This window comes from Lithobates pipiens, unplaced genomic scaffold (genome assembly GCF_037356315.1).
Source record: "Lithobates pipiens isolate NorthernLeopardFrog02 unplaced genomic scaffold, aLitPip1_a1.2 Scaffold_19, whole genome shotgun sequence".
Classification (NCBI taxonomy): domain Eukaryota; kingdom Metazoa; phylum Chordata; class Amphibia; order Anura; family Ranidae; genus Lithobates; species Lithobates pipiens.
In genome coordinates this window covers 170499699-170519661 of record NW_027507764.1, presented here as the reverse complement: position 1 = coordinate 170519661, position 19963 = coordinate 170499699, and the positions used below count along the sequence as shown (strand labels likewise).

The following is a 19963-nucleotide window of genomic DNA, read 5'->3' as shown; positions in this document are numbered from 1 at the left end:
GTAGCACCGATAGGTGGCACAGATGAGCACTGATGGGACTGCACTGATAAACAGGACACTGATAACCAGTGCCCCAATTATCTGTGCCAATGTCCCTTTAACATAAGCCAATTATCGTCTATCTTCTTCTCTGCTCACGCTGTCAGCGTAGGGAAAGAAAAGCTGATAACCGGCTTGTGTTTACATCCTCTGATCAGCTATCATTTGCTGACAGCTGATCATGAGTGCTCCGCCCACACGCCGCAGAGGGCGCCTGGCTATGATGATCATGGAAGGACCTCAATGGACACGTGCTGTAGCCGTCTTTCAGCTATAGCGCAGGCAGGGAGTCATTAAATGCCACGGTCTACCAGGGTATCGTTGATGACCATGTCTATCCCTTTATGACTGCAGTGTACCATCTTCTGATGGCAACTTCCAGCAGCCTACTACTAGCCTTGTTTAGCACCATTTAAAAACATGTAGAAATGAAGGGGAGACTAAAAAAAGTGTCTGAGACTAACTTTGTCTCAACTAGAGCATAGCCAATCATATTTTAATTTTCTAAACTGTGAGAAAGACAGAAGCTGATTGGTTGCTATGGGTCTAAGCCATTGTCTGTATACAATGAACAGCCCTGATCAGTGTGGATGCCGGTGATTCAGCATCCAGCAGTCACATTGAGTGGGCGGAGTCACTTGGCCGCCACAACGTCACCTCCGCCATGCCTTGCGTCCCAGCCCCGCCCAGTGCTCCTGTCTGCCCCCTCCCCCTCCATAGGGCTCCTGGTTCTTCTTCCCGGGGACCGCGCCTCATCTATTCAGCGGAAGGGTGGTCGAGACCAAATCGTGGAGGGGGGTGTTCCGCAGTCGAGCTGTCCTAATTAGCGCATACACAGCTGTCATAGGAAAGGAGCGCTAGGATGGCAGCGGGGAGAGCCGCCTCTTACTCGTCTCCATCCTCCAGCTTCAATGCTGGCTATGGGAACAGCCACAGCGGGGCGGCGGCCACTGAGGATGAGGATGGACAGAACCTGTGGTCAGTAGCTTGCATTGTGTAATAACGTGCTCGGGGAAGGGCAGACATGGAGGCCGGGGAGCCTGTTCATTCATTAGCCGGCCCAGACCGTTATGCAGAGCCCGTGTGACATGTTCCATGGGGGGCCTGGGTGGGTGGGGGGTAATGGACTCTGCTTAACCCTTCCCTCTCTTGGCAGGCTGCCATTCTCAGTGCCGCTGGACGTTTCCGGCGGCCCAGGGGGGATAAGCAGACAGACGGTCCATGTCAGAGCTGTACATGACAGGAGGGACGCCTAGACGCTTCTAGGGCTCGGGGACGCCTTTACCTGTTTGTGGGCGTGGTTAGGGAGCTGAAAGAGACGGGGACGCGCTCTACCTGTCAATAGTACAGGTGCGCAGGCTCGTGGAAGGGGCAGGCCCAGTGACAGATGGGTGGGGCTTCATGTGTTTGTGTTTAGATGAGGGGCCCCAGCATGGTTTGTCTGTGTGATCCTTGGGGAGGCATCAGCATGCTTTCTTTGTATCAGTGGAGGCCCCCCCCCCGGCGCTCGGTCTGATCAGTGGAGGGGCCCCAGCATATATTCTGTTTGACCAGTGGCTCTAATTGATGAAGTTTCTCAGAGCAGATTCTCCCATTGCAGAATTATATTGTAAGTTGTAATAGTTTATAAAGGGGTTGTAAAGCTTCGTGTTTTTTCACTATAAAGCATCCTATGCATTAAGGTGAAAAAACACCTTGAACTCTCTGGGGCGCTCACTCTGCGCGACCAGCGGAGGGCCCCCCCATTGGGGCGCTCACTCTGCGCGACCAGCGGAGGGCCCCCCCATTGGGGCGCTCACTCTGCGCGACCAGCGGAGGGCCCCCCCATTGGGGGCGCTCACTCTGCGCGACCAGCGGAGGGCCCCCCCCCCCCTGGGCGTGCTCACTCTGCGCGACCAGCGGAGGGCCCCCCCCCCCCGGGCGTGCTCACTCTGCGCGACCAGCGGAGGGCCCCCCCCTGGGCGTGCTCACTCTGCGCGACCAGCGGAGGGCCCCCCCCCTGGGCGTGCTCACTCTGCGCGACCAGCGGAGGGCCCCCCCCCCCCCCCCCCTGGGCGTGCTCACTCTGCGCGACCAGCGGAGGGGCCCCCCCCCCCCTGGGCGTGCTCACTCTGCGCGACCAGCGGAGGGCCCCCCCCCCCCTGGGCGTGCTCACTCTGCGCGACCAGCGGAGGGCCCCCCCCCCCCTGGGCGTGCTCACTCTGCGCGACCAGCGGAGGGCCCCCCCCCCCCTGGGCGTGCTCACTCTGCGCGACCAGCGGAGGGCCCCCCCCCCCCCAGCGGAGGGCCCCCCCATTGGGGCGCTCACTCTGCGCGACCAGCGGAGGGCCCCCCCATTGGGGCGCTCACTCTGCGCGACCAGCGGAGGGCCCCCCCATTGGGGGCGCTCACTCTGCGCGACCAGCGGAGGGCCCCCCCCCCCCCTGGGCGTGCTCACTCTGCGCGACCAGCGGAGGGCCCCCCCCCCCCCGGGCGTGCTCACTCTGCGCGACCAGCGGAGGGCCCCCCCTGGGCGTGCTCACTCTGCGCGACCAGCGGAGGGCCCCCCCCCTGGGCGTGCTCACTCTGCGCGACCAGCGGAGGGCCCCCCCCCCCCCCCCCCCTGGGCGTGCTCACTCTGCGCGACCAGCGGAGGGGCCCCCCCCCCCTGGGCGTGCTCACTCTGCGCGACCAGCGGAGGGCCCCCCCCCCCCCCCTGGGCGTGCTCACTCTGCGCGACCAGCGGAGGGCCCCCCCCCCCCCCTGGGCGTGCTCACTCTGTGCGACCAGCGGAGGGCCCCCCCCCCCCTGGGCGTGCTCACTCTGCGCGACCAGCGGAGGGCCCCCCCCCCCCGGGCGTGCTCACTCTGCGCGACCAGCGGAGGGCCCCCCCCTGGGCGTGCTCACTCTGCGCGACCAGCGGAGGGCCCCCCCCCTGGGCGTGCTCACTCTGCGCGACCAGCGGAGGGCCCCCCCCCCCCCCCCCCCTGGGCGTGCTCACTCTGCGCGACCAGCGGAGGGGCCCCCCCCCCCCTGGGCGTGCTCACTCTGCGCGACCAGCGGAGGGCCCCCCCCCCCCCCTGGGCGTGCTCACTCTGCGCGACCAGCGGAGGGCCCCCCCCCCCTGGGCGTGCTCACTCTGTGCGACCAGCGGAGGGCCCCCCCCCCCCCCCCTGGGCGTGCTCACTCTGCGCGACCAGCGGGGGGCCCCCCCCTGGGCTCGCTCACTCTGCGCGACCAGCGGAGGGCCCCCCCCCTGGGCTCGCTCACTCTGCGCGACCAGCGGAGGAGCCCCCCCCCCCTGGGCTCGCTCACTCTGCGCGACCAGCGGAGGGGCCCCCCCTGGGCTCGCTCACTCTGCGCGACCAGCGGAGGGGCCCCCCCCCCCCCTGGGCTCGCTCACTCTGCGCGACCAGCGGAGGGGCCCCCCCCCCTGGGCTCGCTCACTCTGCGCGACCAGCGGAGGGCCCCCCCCCCCCTGGGCTCGCTCACTCTGCGCGACCAGCGGAGGGCCCCCCCCTTAGCTCGCTCACTCTGCGCGACCAGCGGAGGGCCCCCCCCCTTAGCTCGCTCACTCTGCGCGACCAGCGGAGGGCCCCCCCCCTTAGCTCGCTCACTCTGCGCGACCAGCGGAGGGGCCCCTCCCCCCTGGGCTCGCTCACTCTGCGCGACCAGCGGAGGGGCCCCCCCCCCCTGGGCTCGCTCACTCTGCGCGACCAGCGGAGGGGGCCCCCCCCCCCCCCCCCCCCTGGGCTCGCTCACTCTGCGCGACCAGCGGAGGGGGCCCCCCCCCTGGGCTCGCTCACTCTGCGCGACCAGCGGAGGGGCCCCAGCATATATTCTGTGTGACCAGAGGCTCTAATTAATGAAGATTCTCCCATTGCAGAATTATATTGTAAGTTGTAATAGTTTAAAGGGGTTGTAAAGCTTCGTGTTTTTTCACTGTAATGCATCCTATGCATTAAGGTGAAAAACGCCTTGCACTGTCCGGCCCCCCTGAGCCCCCATTTTACTTACCTGAGCCCCGAATCTCCGTGGGAACGATCCCACATTGCTTTCCCCCAGCTCTTGTGGGCTCTTCATTGGATGATTGAAAGCAGTGCGGCCATTGGCTCCTGCTGCTGTCAATCAAATCAATGACGCGGTGCACCGGGCCGAGTGATACACTCGGCGGCTATGGCTGCTGACTGACTGTATCACACGAGAGCGCGCCCGTGTCCGCAAAGGGCATGTGCTGAGCCGCCAGGAAGTTGGCACTGTACAGTGCTATTCACAGGCAGTGAGACGTTTCTCAACTCTACAACCATGCGTCGGGACAATGTTTCACTGCTTGTGATTAGCGCTCCGCAGTGCTGACTTCCTGGCGGGCTCTGCACAGGCCAATTGTGAACACGCCTGAGCTCATCCTTAGTTGACATCACGTTTGAGAGCATAAGCAAATGTGACAGTTATCATTTAATTGTCTTGAGAATGCAACTGTTTTGGGAAAGTTAAAGCAGAACTAAACCCCCCTATTGTTTTCAGTTTCACCTCGTCCTCTGTTTGATCTTCAACTGCAATGATGCTGCACATGTGATCGGTTATGGGAACAGCCATTTGATGTTTTGACAGTTTTGTTGAGAGCACAACCAATGTGACAGTTGCGTTCCCAGCATGTGCCAGGAATATAACTGTTTTTGAAACTCTTAAATTGATGGGTTTAGTTTCGCTTTAAATCAGTAGGCTGATTCTATTGTGGAACTAAATCCATTGATTTAACGGTTTTGCAAAACCATTACGGTCCAAAGCATGCCATTAACTGTCACATTTGCTTGTCCCCTCCAAACAGTCAGCCCATCAAATGGCTGCTACCATAACTGATCACGTGCAGCATCATGGTAACTGCAGATCAAACAGGCTGAGATAGCAGCTTCCTTGGCTGTAAAGGATAGGGATGCTTTGGATCCACTTTGTAATTGTATTTAAAAAATGTAATAAGAAACTTGATCTCACCTGCTTTTTGTAATGGTTTTTCAAGGAGAAGCCCCAAACCTCCTCTTCTGGGGTCCCTCACTAGTGATCTTGGTTCATTCTCTTTTGTGTCTGCCCCCATAGCAAGCCCTTTCTATGTGGGCAGACATGCAGGCTCAATCCTGAGTTTGACTGTGTGTGTCCATAGACGCACACAGCTTGTCTCAGCCCTGCCACCTGCTGTCTGCTCGCAAGATTTGACTAGCAGCACCAGGAGCCGAGCTGGGTAAGAGTGGGGATAGAGCAAAGAAGACGGGCATAGCGCTGGATTGATACAGAGCTCAGGTAAGTATTGGGGGGGGGGGGGGGGAGGCATTCCAAATAGAAAAATGTTTTTTACTTTAATGCAAGGAATGACTGTTGTCCCTTCAGAAACCACTTTAAAAAACGGCGGGGGGGGGGGGGGGGGGGTGATCCCTTAGAAACCCAAAATCTACCATGGCAACTGGATGGGTTTGTACATATACTGTGTTCATAATGCTTTCGGTCCCCAATAAATTTATGTTGGTGGCCTCAGTTATATGAGCAGACATCAATTAGTGAGTTTGACAGCTGGTACAGCTTATGAAACTCATCATGCCAAGTAAATTTAGCTGTGGTTGTGACCCGGTCTGGGAGAAAAGAAAAAAGAAAACTGTGATTCTATATGCCGGTGTTCTGCCTAATACAGTCCGCCCATCAAATGCTGTCCGCTCCGTACTGCGCATGCGCAGTACGGAGCAGCCGAAGCTTCGGAAAAACTCCGAAGTTGAACGGCGCCTGCGCCGTGAGTGGAGGAGGTAGCCCCACTATCCAAGTGGACATAGGGTAGTGAATTTTAGAGGGCCCCTCGCGGGCGAGCTTCGCTCGCCACGCTTCGGGCTCGGCCTCGCTCCGCTCGGCTCTTTTTTATTCTAACTCTATGTCCACTTGGATAGTGGGGATAGAACCTGGACTCACGGCGCAGGCGCCGTTCGTCCTCGGCAATTTTCGGAATGTGTGTTCCCGTGTACTGCGCATGCGCAGTACGCAGGGGACAGCATCTGATGGAGGACACTATTTTACAAGACACCGGAAAGGCAAGTTGCTGCTCTGTCGCCCTTTGAAAATAATTCTCTGTGGATTGCTTTTCATAGGGGTGGTAGAGACTACCACCTGTGTAAACAAGATCTTATTTTTTTATAACATATGTTTTCAACTGAAACCATGTGAATTATTAGGTTCTAAGGTGTGTAGTATTTGCAAATAATAAAGCATAGCTTACCCTGAAAAGAAATGTAATATCTTGCAGCTTGGCAGTCTTTAGAAGTGCTACCTAGAACAGTGTTTTTCTTTCTTGTGAAGGCTTTTTTTCCCTTCTTTTTTTTTTTTTCACTTGGTGATCCTGCCAGTAATGGTGGAGCAGCATTGTCCCACTAGGACCATGAAAATGTAAGGACTACAACACAGAAAAAGACCATGGGCTCCTGGTTAAAAGTTTCAGTTGATAATGCTGACTCTGCTCCACTACAGCCCCAAGCATTGTTATCACCCCGCTTGAGCTTTTCTCTGCTTGACTACATGTCCTCCTCTTCTCGTATTTATAACATAAGAGAGAGAAATGTTCTGTAGTCCCAGGGCAGGACTGATAACACTGCTTGGGATTGCAGTACAGCAGAGGCAGTTATTTTGGCTTACTAGATTTCTGACAGGATCAATAGGTATTTCTTGGAGTGCTGATACTTGGTTCTGTGCAATGTGATATTGTGAATAGGCCTAAAATGTACAAAAGTTGATAGTGTGTCTGAAAAGGGCAACACAGATGTTTTCAGGCGTGCTCCAGTATCCCGATAATGTAAATCTTGACTTCAGCTTGAGAACTAGGGTTGCACCAATACTAGTATCGGTGCCAATACTGAGTATTTGCACAAGTATCGGTACTCATGCAAATGTACTCATACTTTCAGGCTTGGCTTTTGGAGCTGTCAGTGGGTCTCCATTGTTAACCACTTAACAACCGGCCCATAGCCGATTAACGGCTTCAGGGCGGTTGTTTAACTCTGAGAGACCGTTAATTAACGGCCTCCCAGTATTCTGCTCCCGCGCGCCCCCCTGGGGCGCGCACACGAGAGACATCCTGTGGACCCGGCGCATCGCGGATCACGGTAAATGGCCGCTCATCGCGGCCGTTTACCACGTGATCGCTCCGTCAAATGATGTTATGACGCCGGTTCCTCCCTCCCCTCTCTGTACCGATCGGTACAGCGGAGGGGGAAGAGATCGGTGTCAGCAGCGCTGTGGGCTGTATCTGCAGTGCCCACATCGCTGCTCACCGACAATTAACCCCTCAATACTCTGCCATACCCTGCCAATACTCTGCAATACCCTGCCATAAATTGCCATACCCAGCCATACTTGGAGATACCCTGCAATACCCAGCTATAGACACCCCGCCCTCCGGTGCTTCTACCAACTCGCCAATACGATCAAAGCCAGAATCTTTTTTTTTTTTTTTTTTTTGTTTAACGGCCTCCCAGAATTCTGCTCTCGCGCACACACACGAGAGCACAGGACCCGCGCATCACGGTAAACGGCCGCTCATCATGGCCGTTTACCACGTGATCGCTCCGTCAAATGACAAACCGGCGTCATGTTATGTTGAAATAGTCTGTCAGTACTTCAGGTGTGATCAATTTTCAGATATTGGCACCATAGCTTGTGGAATCTATAACTTTCACAAAGACCAAATAATATCCACCAATTTGTACTTATTTTTACCAAAGATATGTAGTGGTATAAATTTTGGCCAAAATTTATGAAGAAAAATTACTAATCTGCTAAATTTTATAACAGAAACGAAGAAAAATTCATTTTTTTTTTACAGAATTTTCGGTCTTTTTTATTTTATAGCACAAAAAATAAAAAACCCAGCGGTGATTAAATACCACCAAAAGAAAGCTCTATTTGTGTGAAAAAAAGGACAAACATTTCATATGGGTACAGTGTTGCATGACTGAGTAATTGTCATTCAAAATGTGAGAGCACCAAAAGCTGGTGTTTAAGTGGTTAAAGAAGTCCGGGAATTGGAGCTGTCAAAAAAAGAAAGAAAAAGCAGCTGGAAATGTTTATTACAACATTGCTCAGCCATGAAACACTCAAATAAAAAGAAACTGTTTCTTTTTGTATATTTCTGTTTCTTCATCTACAGATCAAAGGGATGAACAAATGTTCCTCTGTTTAATCCCTTAAAAACCCTTAATTTATGCTAATCAGCCTTAATTAACTCCCTATTCTCCTCCATTTAATTACTATTTTCCTGCTTTTTTTCTTTTGTCCAAGTCTATTTTCTAAATGACAAACAATTAAAACTTTTTGTTTGTTTGCTTTGTTAGTGAATATTTATTTATTTGTAAATAACTTTTCAATGCTTTGTATCATTGCGGACAGCTGAAGTTAAAACAAAACAGTTGTGGTTGGTATCGGCGAGTACTATGGTTCGGTGCATCCCTATTGAGAAGTCAGGGGCCACATACACGTAGCAGCCCAACCGGATCTCATCCCATTGGCTGGTGTTTGATAGCTGCTGGGTCCTGCCCACCCCGACATCAAGCTCAGTTCTGACAGATCCTCTCTCTCTCCTCCTCTTTTACTTTTCAGTTTCACACACGCAGCAGTGCTGGCAAGCATCAAGTGCCACGCTGAGCGTGGAGAAGGGAGGAGGAACGGCAGTCAGTGTTAAATATCATAGTGCTGCATGTCTGGGGCATTGTAAGTTGCAGCGAGTGGGCTGGTGGCAGCCTAGGCACCAGGGTGCGGTTTCTGGTCGCCATGGCGACCTGGTGCCTGGGGTTTGTCGTTCCTTGTGTTAGTGACATATAAACAGCTGTGGAATTGTAGAGGTGACCATTATTGCTGGGACAGAATGTGATGGGGAATCCAAAAAAAAAATATATATATATATATATAATTTTTTATTTTTATTTATTTATTCTTGGCTTAACCACTTCAGCCTTGGAAGGTTTTACCCGCTTTCTGACCAGAAATTTTTTGGGGATATGGCACTGCGTTGCTTTAACTGACAATTGCACGGTCGTGCGATGCTGTACCCAAATAAAATTGAGGTTGTTTTTTTACCCACAAATAGAACTTTCTTTTTCTAGTGTTTGATCATCTCTGCGTTTTATTTTTAATTTTTTGCACTATAAACAAAAAAGTGTAATTTTTTGGGGAAAAACACAATTTTTTACTTTTTGCTATAATACAGATTTAAAAAAAAAAACGAATTTCTTCATCAGCTTAGGCCAATATATATTCTTCTAAATATTTTTGGTAAAACAAAAAAAAACAAAAAAAATAAATCCCAACAAGCATATATTGATTGGTTTGCGCAAAAGTTATAGCACCTACAAAATAGGGGATTGATTTAGGAATTTTTATTTTATTGGTAATGGCGGTGATCCGGGTTTTTTTAAGTGGAGCTGTGACATTGTGACGGACAAATCTGACCCTAAGTGACACTTTTTGGGGACCAGTGACACTGCATTCCCTGTATAAATGACACTGGCAGGGAAGGGGTTAACACTAGGGGGCAATCAAGGGGTTAAATATGTTCCCTGGGAGGTGTTTTCTAACTGTAGGGGGGGGGGGTGGATTCACTGGAAGAAAAGACAGATCATGATTAGCTGAAACACAATCTCTCTCTTTTCCTCCCTAACCGCAGCAGTGTGCTTTGTTTCCATTGGCACACCGCTGCTCCATGTTTCCTGTAAACGATCGGCTGGTTGCGGTGACCATCATGGATGCCGGACCGGCTTATTGGCTCCTGCTTTGTCCAATCACAGCGGGAGCGACGTGTGCACAAAATCACAGGTACGTGATTTTGCGCAAACGGGCCGCCCTGCCACAGTAAATGTACATGGGACGGTTAAAGGGGAACTTTACCCATAACAACTTGATAAGAAAAAAAAAAGGTTGTCCATTAGTAAGGAACATGCAATCACTGGCCACTTTATTAGGTATACCTTGCTAGTGCCAGGTTGGACCCCCTTTTGCCCTCAGAACTGCCTTAATTCTTCGTGGCATAGAATTCAAGGTGTTGGAAACATTCCTCAGAGATTTTGGTCCATATTGACATGACAGCATCACGCAGTTGCTGCAGATTTGTGGGCTGCACATCCATGATGTGAATCTCCCGTTCTACCACAGCCCAAAGGTGCTCTATTGGATTGAGTTCTGGTGACTGTGGAGGCCATTGGAGTACAATGATCTCATTGTCATGTTCCTGAAAGCAGTGGTGAGATGATTTGAGCTTTGTGACACGGTGCATTATCCTGCTGGAAGTAGCCATCAGAAGATGAGTACACTTTAGTCATAAAGGGATTAACATGGTCAGCAACAATACTCAGGTAGGCCATAGGGTTTAAACAATGCTCAATTGGCACTAAGGGGCCCAAAGTGTGCCAAAAAAATATCCCGCACACCATTACACCACCACCAGCCTGAACCGTTCATACAAGGCAGGATGGATCCATGCTTTTATGTCGTTTGCGCCAAATTCTGACCTCACTATCTGACTGTTGCAGCTGAAATGTTGACTCATCAGACCAGGCAACATTTTTCCAATATTCTGTTGCCTGATTTTGGTGACACTGTACAAATTGCAGCCTTTTTCCTGTTCTTAGCTGAGAGGAGAGGCACCTGGTGTGGTCTTCTGCTGCTGTAGCCCATCTGCTTCAAGGATTGTTGTGTCGTACATTCAGAGATGTTATTCTGCATACCTTAGTTTTAACAAAGGGGTATTCAAGTCACTGTTGCCTTTCTATCATCTCTGCCCATTCTCTTCTGACATCTGACATCAACAAGGCATTTTCAGCCACACAACTGCTGCTCACTGGATATTTTTCTCTTTTTTGGACCATTCTCTGTAAACCCTAGAGATGGCTGTGTGTGAAAATCCCAGTAGGTCCACCATTTTTGAAATACTCAGACCAGCCTGTCTGGCACCAACAACCATGCCATGTTCAAAGACACCTAAATCCCCTTTCTTCCCCATTCTAATGCTCAGTTTGAACTATAGCAAGTCGTCTTCACCATGTCTAAATGCACTGAGTTGCTGCCATGTGATTATAATAATTATGCTAACAAAATTGGTGTGTGCTGTAAATTTGCCTCCAGCATTGCTCTTGCCTTTTGTTGCTGGAGGCTGCAGTTTTGCTGAAGCCCAGAGCCCCTGAACAGCAGTAAATCGTAAAGCAGAACGGAACCCATCGATTTACTGGTTTAAAAAAAGTTACTTTCCTGGAATGGCAGGATTGCTAACTGTCACATTTGCTTGTGTGCTCAACCAAACCGTCAAATGGCTGGTGTCATAACTGATCATGGCAGTTGGTGTAAAGGATGGGGGTTTAATTCTGCTTTAGGGCTGTCAGGAGAACGGCCTCTACAAACTCAGTAGTGCCTAAAAATAAAGCGCAACTGAGCATGTGCAGAGGAGGGGGGGGGGGGGGGGGGGAAAGCGTATTACTGGATTTTAAACAGTATAGCCACTTTTTTTTTTTTTTTTTTATGTTTTTAGGCCTTGTTCACACCATGGTGCAGAGATGTCAGCTTTTCTGCAAGAGCATCAAAAAACAATTTTTCTCTATGAGCCCCGTTCACACCACAACATGCAGATTGTTTCTTCGCAAAAATCTGCAACTTGTATGCGGTTTTCTGCATGTGAAATAAACTGACCTGACAACAACATTGGTGTGAACAGGGCACATGACTGACACACATGGAAGCTGATGTCAACGTGCATGAAAAGGAATGTCTCTGCAAGTGAAATCTGCTTTCATTCATGTATGATATGAACGGGCCCTCTCATAACTATACCTGCAGAAGAGGCCAGCCTGCAGTGATCTAGCAGGACCTAGTTCTCCGACTAAAGTTCCACTTTATAGTGATACTGAACCCATCAATTTAACGGTTTCCTCAAACAATTACATTCTCGGCATGCCTGGATGCTAACTGTCACAGTTGGTTGCACTCTGAACCAAACTGTCAAGCCATCAAATGGCTGGTGTCATATCTGATCACATGTGCAGCATCATGACAACTGAAGAATAAACCGAGACTAATGCTGGGTACACAAGGGCCAAAAATCATCCAGTCCAGCAGGAAAAAGGCTTATATTCAGTCTATGGGGGTTATTTATTTAAGGAAAATCCATTTTGCACTACAAGTGCACTTGGCAGTGCAGACACTGTAGATCTGAGGGGGACATGCAAAGAAAAAAAAAAAAGAGTTTTAGCTTGCACATGATTGAATGATAAAATCAGCAGAGCTTCCCCTAATTTCAGAGCTTCCCTTCAGATCTAAAGCAACTGCACTTGTGGTGCAGAGTGGATTTGCCTTTAGTAAATCAACACCTATGTGTACAGTTGTCTGTCTGACGGAAGCCGGTCTAGCAATTGTGTTATGTGTCAAAGGGACATGCTGGGAAACCAGCATTTGATCAACGCTTGCAGCCAATGACTGCGAGTGCTGATCATTGTGCTTGGGGGGGGGGGGGGGGGTTTCCTCCTGTCAGAATACAAAGGCAGAGCGGGGGGGGGGGGATCGCCACACCAATAGCTCTTGTGTTTGTACTGCGGTCTGTCATTTGTTTCATCTGTTATTTTTATTTTTTCTTCCATTCAGCCTGCTGGGTTGAACGAAAAAAAACAGTGTGTACCAGGCATGAGATGGCAGCTTCCTTGGCTGTAAAGGCGAGGAGGGTTTAGTTCCACTTTTTGTTTATTTGAAGATAATTTTCTCATCCACGAGAAAAGTGACTTTTTAGACTCTCAAATATTGTTTTTGCGTGGGATGAAAGGCGCAGTTGTAGGATGATATATTTGATGTATTTGTCCTCTGCAGAGGTGCCAAGCAACAGAATCTTTCATATTTATTATGCTTGTATGGTGTTAGTGTTTTCAAATTAATCGATTCTGAATATTTACAGGGCTGTGTTGTAGTTGTTTGTCTATTTTTTATTTTTTGGACTGCCAAGGAAGAGAGGGGACCAGTTTGTTCTGAATTGTGTGTTGAAGTGGGGAAATGGTTAGCGGTGTGGGGAGACCTGCGATGCTCCTTATTACAAGGGCAGCCCTGATAACAAATCATACTTTCATTCAGCATTGCTCCCATTGCATCTGGGCTGAAGGAGGGGGGGGGTATGAGTATTTATATGAGGCTCCTACTGACCCCATTTGATTTATTATTTTATTGCTAAACTCGGCTTGCTCGGCCAAAATGAATGTGCAGGTTTGCTAGAATGGAATTCTATTGAATCTGTCTAGATAAGGAAATTGTTCTCTTACATCTGTGGGTAGATTGAGATATACAGTATATAATTCCTTCCCAACTCGAGCCATAATGTGTGAAAGGGTTTTGTTGCTGCCCCCATTTTTTAAATTTTTTTATTTTAATTAGAATGATAAAGTGTTAGACCCTCTGACAATGTTTATTGTCCTGGTGTCAGAGACAGGAAGTGAGGGAGCATCTGTCTAGTTGGGCGATTTAATATTTTCTCCACTCTATTGAAAACTAAAACAAGAAAACATGTTGGTGGATTTAGACTTTCCACAGTTAACTTTTTGCAGAAGTTCTAATCAGCTTGGCCTCTAAGGCCCCATTCACACGTGAGCATAGCGTTTTCAGGCAGGAAATTGTGCGATTTTTACAGCGTTTTTTGCCACGATTTTTTACAGGGCAAAGGGTCACCAATATAAAAAAGAAAAACGCCCAAATCTGCCTGATTCGAGCGACAAAAAAGGGCCCAGAACTTGTTTGAGCTTCAGGCGACTTGGAGTGGAGATGTAAACCATCTCCATTGAGAATAATTGATTTTTTTTTCCCCTCCCAGCGTTTTGTAACTTCAGGCTTCAAGCTAAAAAACGCTCAGGTGTGAATGGGGCCTAAGCAACACGGCTGTCTTGGGCATGTGGAGAATGGTAGTTTATTGGTACAGTAGAAATTTTCCAATGGTGTCAAAGACTCGATTGGCTCTAAATTGTCACATGCAGTTTAGTTTACTCATCTGTCCAAAAGACAGGCCAGTTGACGCAATGCCAATGTGCGTCAAATGTAAAGGGAAGATTTTTCACTGCCGTTTTTCACAATACTAACCGCACTTTAGGTTACATTTAAAAAAAAAAAAAAGGCAAATGACTTATCCAACATTTGTAAAGCTCCACACTGTCCTCTCTGGCACTTTCAAAGAATAAAAATGCTGACCTCTGAGCAGACGAATTCCTGCTTCATCATGGAATAGTCCAGTGCAGCAGTTTTTGTTTACTTTTGGGCTCCCCAGACCCTATTGATTGCAGTATGGCACCTGCACTGGTGAGCTGCATAGCAAAACCACTTGCCAACCGCTCACAGTGCATATACATCATTACTTTGACGTTAAGTACTGTTATGGCAGCAGCTAGGTGCCATAACCTCCAGTATCATTTTGTTCTGGGGGCGATTCGGTGTCACCACGGGATCACTTTTAAAGGCAGAGGTGACCGCCCACCCCCGTCGCTTCTGTGTTTATCGGAGGCTTGGGTAATCCCAGAAGCGATGAAATCCCTCTGATGACAGGGCAGGTAGTCAAGTGAGGGCAAGATGGTCCCCACTTGGCTCTATGCCCTTGGAGGACCGGAGCGACCTCCGACGTCGCCTCTGGTTCTCGGGCCAAAACTATTATTTATTTATTTTTCTTAAAGTCAAAATGCCTTTTTATTTTTAAATTTTTTTTTTTTTTTTGTAAGTAAATGAGAGATCCGGGTCTTTTTGACCCCCAGATCTCTCAATAAAAAGGACCTGTCATGCTTATTTCTATTACAAGTAATGTTTACATTCCTTGTATAAAAAAAAATAAAGGGACAGTGTGGGGGGAGGGGGGGGGGGCAGTAAAATAGATAAGTGCACCATCCCTCCGTGCTCGCATGCAGAAGCAAACGCATACCTACGTTTTATCTGCATTTTGTATCCGGTGTTTAAACCACACATCAGGTATCGCCTCTATTGTTAGAGCGAGAGCAATAATTCTAGCAATAGACCTCCTCTGTAACACTAAATAGCTAACCTGCAAAAGTGTTTGAAGTGTTGCCTATTGGTTTTTTTTTTTTTTTTTTTTTTTTTGAAGCATGACATGTTGGGTAACATCATCTTTTACATTATATTAAAAAATTTGGCTAACTTTATTTTTTTTTTAAATGCGTTTGAAAGACCACTGTGCAAATTCTGTGTGACATAAAATATTGCATCGATGGCCATTTTATTCTGTAGGGTGTCTGCTGAAAATATATATAAATATGTGTGTGTGTTTGGGGGTTCAAAGTAATTTTTATAGCAAAAAATATGAATTGAAACTTGTAAACAAATTTCCAGAAAAGGCCTGGTCAACAAGTGGTTAAAGAGGAAGTAAACCCTGATGAGTTTATTTCCTCTTTCATTCCCTGCAAAGGCAAAGCATAATGGACTACTATGCATCGCATAGTAGTCCATTATGTGTCACTTACCTGACACAGGAGACAGCGAAGTCGCCGCTGTCCCCTGTAGTCCGCCGCATCCATCTTGTTGGTAGGGTCTCGCAGCTCCGCTGCTGTCATTCGGCGAAGCCGCGATGACGTCACTCCTGCGCATGCACACGGGAGTCGACACGCGCGGCAGCTTCATTCTTGGAAATGCCGCGCTCAGTGCGCATGCGCGCCGCGGTGCCCATTTTCGGGCAAATATCTCCTAAACCATATAGGTTTAGGAGATATTTCTTGGACCTACAGGTAAGCCTTAATCTAGGCTTACCTGTAGGTCAAAGTGGTTTGTAAGGGTTTACAACCGCTTTTAATGGGCTGTACCTTTTTTTTGTTCCAGAAATAAATATGGCAAAGTGTCAGCACTTCACTGATGTTGTTGTAAAGTGTATGTAAAGGCACTTTTTTTGTTAATTTTGGGTATAATGACTGATGTTTCGGCCAGCTGCCAAGTTTTTATTGTCTGTGTTCCTGCTGTGGAGATTGACCCTTTTATTTGTCCTGATGACCAGTGTCCTCAAGTCAGAAAGTGATGGTAGATGTGAAATTTGTTGACAACTATCTAAGATTGGAATAACCCTTACTTTTGGGAAAGCAAGTGATGGGAAATCTTTCCAGTTGGGCAGTGACAGTAGAATATAACGATAGGGGTTTGACCCTTCCCTACTGTATCCAAGAAACAAAACAAAAACTTTTTGGCTATATGTTCCCTTTGAGGCCAGGCTGGGATCACCTAAGGTTAATAGGTAGATGATTGCAGTCAACCATTAGCATTAAAAGATGAGTTCACCTATTGGTAACATGTTACATTTTGTATTTGGTGTGTAATATGTTACTGTTAAGCCCCGCCCCTCACCCCCCTTGTGACAGCGGGGAGGAATCCCTCTCCCCTCACCCGCTATCACTTTTTAAAATCTGCACAGGCAGGGCTCTTTCCACACAGCCTTGTCAATCATTCAAAGGTCTGAAAAAACGAATAAGACTTGAAGTGTCAATGAATTACAAGTGCACTGATTAGTACGCTCGTAGTTCAAGCGGTCTTCCTCTAGCTTTGTAGCAGCCTGCACGGAGATATTGCCCCAGAGCTGGAGGAAGATTGTGCAGGAGCTTAACATTGCTCCCATGATCTAATGATCTCATGATCTCAGGTGCAATTCTCTGCAGGCTCCTATAAAAAAAAAACAAAAAAAAAACGGTGAACACATTTTTTTAAAATGGTGAACTTGCATTTTAACCACTTGCCGACCATCTCCTGTACATATACGTTGGCACTTTTGAAGATGGATATCTCGATAAGGGCAGCAGCTGCTGCCACAACCGAGGTATCCATCTCTTCAGGAGCCGGTCGTGTTTACGATAATGGTGGTCTCTGCGTGGGGTACGCTCCCTCGCCCTCCGCCACTTACCGAAGCCAGCGGCAGAGGCTATCGGATCCTTGCCGTGGGTATGGAGACAAGTGAGGGGAAGATGGCCCCACCTGTCTCCATACCGTAGCACGGCGGAAGCGATGTCATAATGTCACTTTTACCTATACGTCTTAAAGTGCAATTTTTTTCAGTGTAATTTTTTTCAAATGGCTTTTTGTTTGTTTTGTTTTTTTGCATTTTTGTCCAAATATGAGATCCGAGGACTTTTTGACCCCGGATCTCATATTTAAGAGGATCTGTCATGTTTTTTCTATTAGTGCTCATGCACACGGACGTTTTTAAAAACTGGCTGCAAAGCTAGCTCCGACGCCTGGAAAAATCGGCGTTAAAAACGTGATTTTTACCGTGTTTTTCATTGGCAATTTTGCGTGTTTTTGCGCGTTTTTTAGCTTTAGCATTAAGTAGCATTTTATAAAGAAACACATCTCTTGGCTATAGCACTCAGAAAACAAAGAAAATATGTTACGCGTTTTTGCGCGATTTTGCGCGTTTTCCTGCGATTCGCGTTTTTACAGCTCTAGGTCCGCGCCATGGAACGCACTGGTCCTGGGTTTTTTTACAGCTTAAAAACGCCTATGCCATTTGCAGCTCAAAAACGCCTAGGTGGGCATGAAGCCATGGGCAGGCGTTTTTAACCACTTAAGGACCGCCGTATTGCCAATGTACGTCATTACAATGGCACAGGCAGGCACAAGCACGTACATGTACGTGCCTGCCTTCCAGCGGGTGGGGGGTCCGATCGGACCCCCTCCCGCTGGATACGGCGGTCCGTTTCCCTCCAGGAGCGATCCGTGATGAGGGGATGGCCGTTGGTTTCTGGCCACCCCCTCTGGATCGCTCCTGGCCAATGACGAACTTCCTCCCACTGTGTATTGTTTACACAGGAAGGAGGAAGTGATGTCATTCTCCTCGGGGCGGTCTTTTTGACCGGACTACGAGGAGAAGACTAAAAATAAGTGCACCAAAACACTACACTGACACATAGGTACACAAACCCCCCCCTCCCCCCCCAGTCACAGTGTCACTGATTGCATTGATCATTTCTTTACTGATCAATGCATTCAGTGTCAGTTGTAAAAGTAAAAACTGTCAGGGCAGTTAGTGTTAGGTCCAGGGTAGCCCCCTATCACCCCCCAATAAAGATTTAACCCCCTGATTGCCCCTAGAGTTAACCCTTTCACCCCCTTTTGCCAGTGTCACTAAGCGATAATTTTTCTGATCGCTGCATCAGTGTCGCTAGTGTTGCTAGGTAGCTAGTTATTTTTTTAGGTTCACCGCCAGGTTTTTATATCGCTAGGTACCCCGATATACTACCCAATAATGGTTTTAACATCCTGATTGCCCCTAGTTAACCCTTTCACCCCCTTTTGCCACTGTCACTAAGCGATCATTTTTCTGATCGCTGCATCAGTGTCGCTAGGTAGCTAGTTATTTTTCTAGGTTCACCGCCAGGTTTTTATAGCGCTAGGTACCCCGATATACTACCCAATAATGGTTTTAACATCCTGATTGCCCCTAGTTAACCCTTTCACCCCCTTTTGCCACTGTCACTAAGCGATCATTTTTCTGATCGCTGCATCAGTGTCGCTACTGTCGCTAGGTAGCTAGTTATTTTTTTAGGTTCACCGCCAGGTTTTTATAGCGCTAGGTATCCCGATATACTACCCAATCATGGTTTTAACCCCCTGATTGCCCCTAGTTAACCCTTTCACCAGCGATCACAGTATAAGTGTCACTGGTGACGCTGGTTAGCCAGTTAGTTATTTAGGTTCCCCGTCAGGTTTTTATATAGCGCCAGGGACCCCCATATACTACCTAATAAAAATTTGAACCCCCTGATTGCCCCTAGTTAACCCTTTCACCACTGATCACCGTATAAGTGTTACGGGTGACTCTGGTTAGTTTGCTTTTTATAGCATCAGGGCACCCACCATTTATTACCCAATAAAGGTTTAACCCCCTGATCACCCGGCGGGTGATATCAATTAGGTTTTAGGGTCAGGGTCTGCGTCGCCCCAGGCAGCGCTAGGTTAGTGCCAGTACCGCTAACACCCACGCGCAAAGCATACACCTCCCGTAGTGGTATAGAATCTGAACAGATCAATATCTGATCAGATCTATACTAGCGTCCCCAGCAGTTCAGGGTTCCAAAAAAACGCATTGTTAGCGGGATCAGCCCAGATACCTGCTAGCACCTGCGTTTTGCCCCTCTGCCCAGCCCACCCAAGTGCAGTATCGATCGATCACTGCCACTTACAAAACACTAAACGCATAACTGCAGCGATCGCAGAGTCAGGCCTGATCCCTGTGATCGCTAACAGTTTTTTTGGTAGCATTTTATATTTAAATCCGGAAGGCAGTGCTTGGTTTTCGGGGTCCCGTACGTGGCTAGGCTCCCAAAAAGTCCCCCACATGTGGTATCCCCGTACTCGGGAGAAGCAGCAGAATTTATTTTGGGGTGTAATTTGACTTATGCCCATAGCATGTGTGAGCAATATATCATTTAGTGACAACTTTGTGCAAAAAAAAAAAAGTTTGTAATATTCCCGCAACTTTTGGCAAAATATAAAATATTCCATGGACTCAACATGCCTCTCAGTAAATAGCTTGGGGTGTCTACTTTCCAAAATGGGGTCATTTTGGGGGGTTTTGTGCTATTTTGGCATTTTATGGCCTTCGAAACTGTGATAGGTAGTGAGGAGTTAAATCAAAAATTTGCACCCTTAGAAATCCTGAAGGTGGTGATTGGTTTTCGGGGTGCCGTGCGCGACTAGACTCCCAAAAAGTCCCACACTCGGGAGAAGTAGCGGAATATATTTTGGGGTGCAATTACACATATAACCATGGCATGTGTGAGCAATATATCCTATAGTGACAACTTTTTGTAAAAAAAAATGTTTATTTTATTTTTTGTCATTATTCAATCCCTTGGGACAAAAAAAAAATATTCAATGGTCTCAACATGGCCCTCAGCAAATAGCTTGGGGTGTCTACTTTCCAAAATGG

The 19963-nt window shown here is 48.4% G+C and overlaps 1 protein-coding gene across 1 annotated transcript in view; it reads left to right on the top strand.

Moving 5' to 3' along the window:
* The first annotated feature begins 724 nt into the window (after positions 1–724).
* The window catches only part of DYNC1LI1 (dynein cytoplasmic 1 light intermediate chain 1), a 71288-nt gene continuing 52049 nt past the window's right edge, over positions 725–19963 (top strand). Inside the window, exon 1 of the mRNA XM_077491466.1 lies at positions 725–1017. Within this exon, the coding sequence (XP_077347592.1) occupies positions 902–1017 (116 nt within the window). The 5' untranslated portion in view covers positions 725–901. The remainder of the gene's footprint in view (positions 1018–19963) is intronic.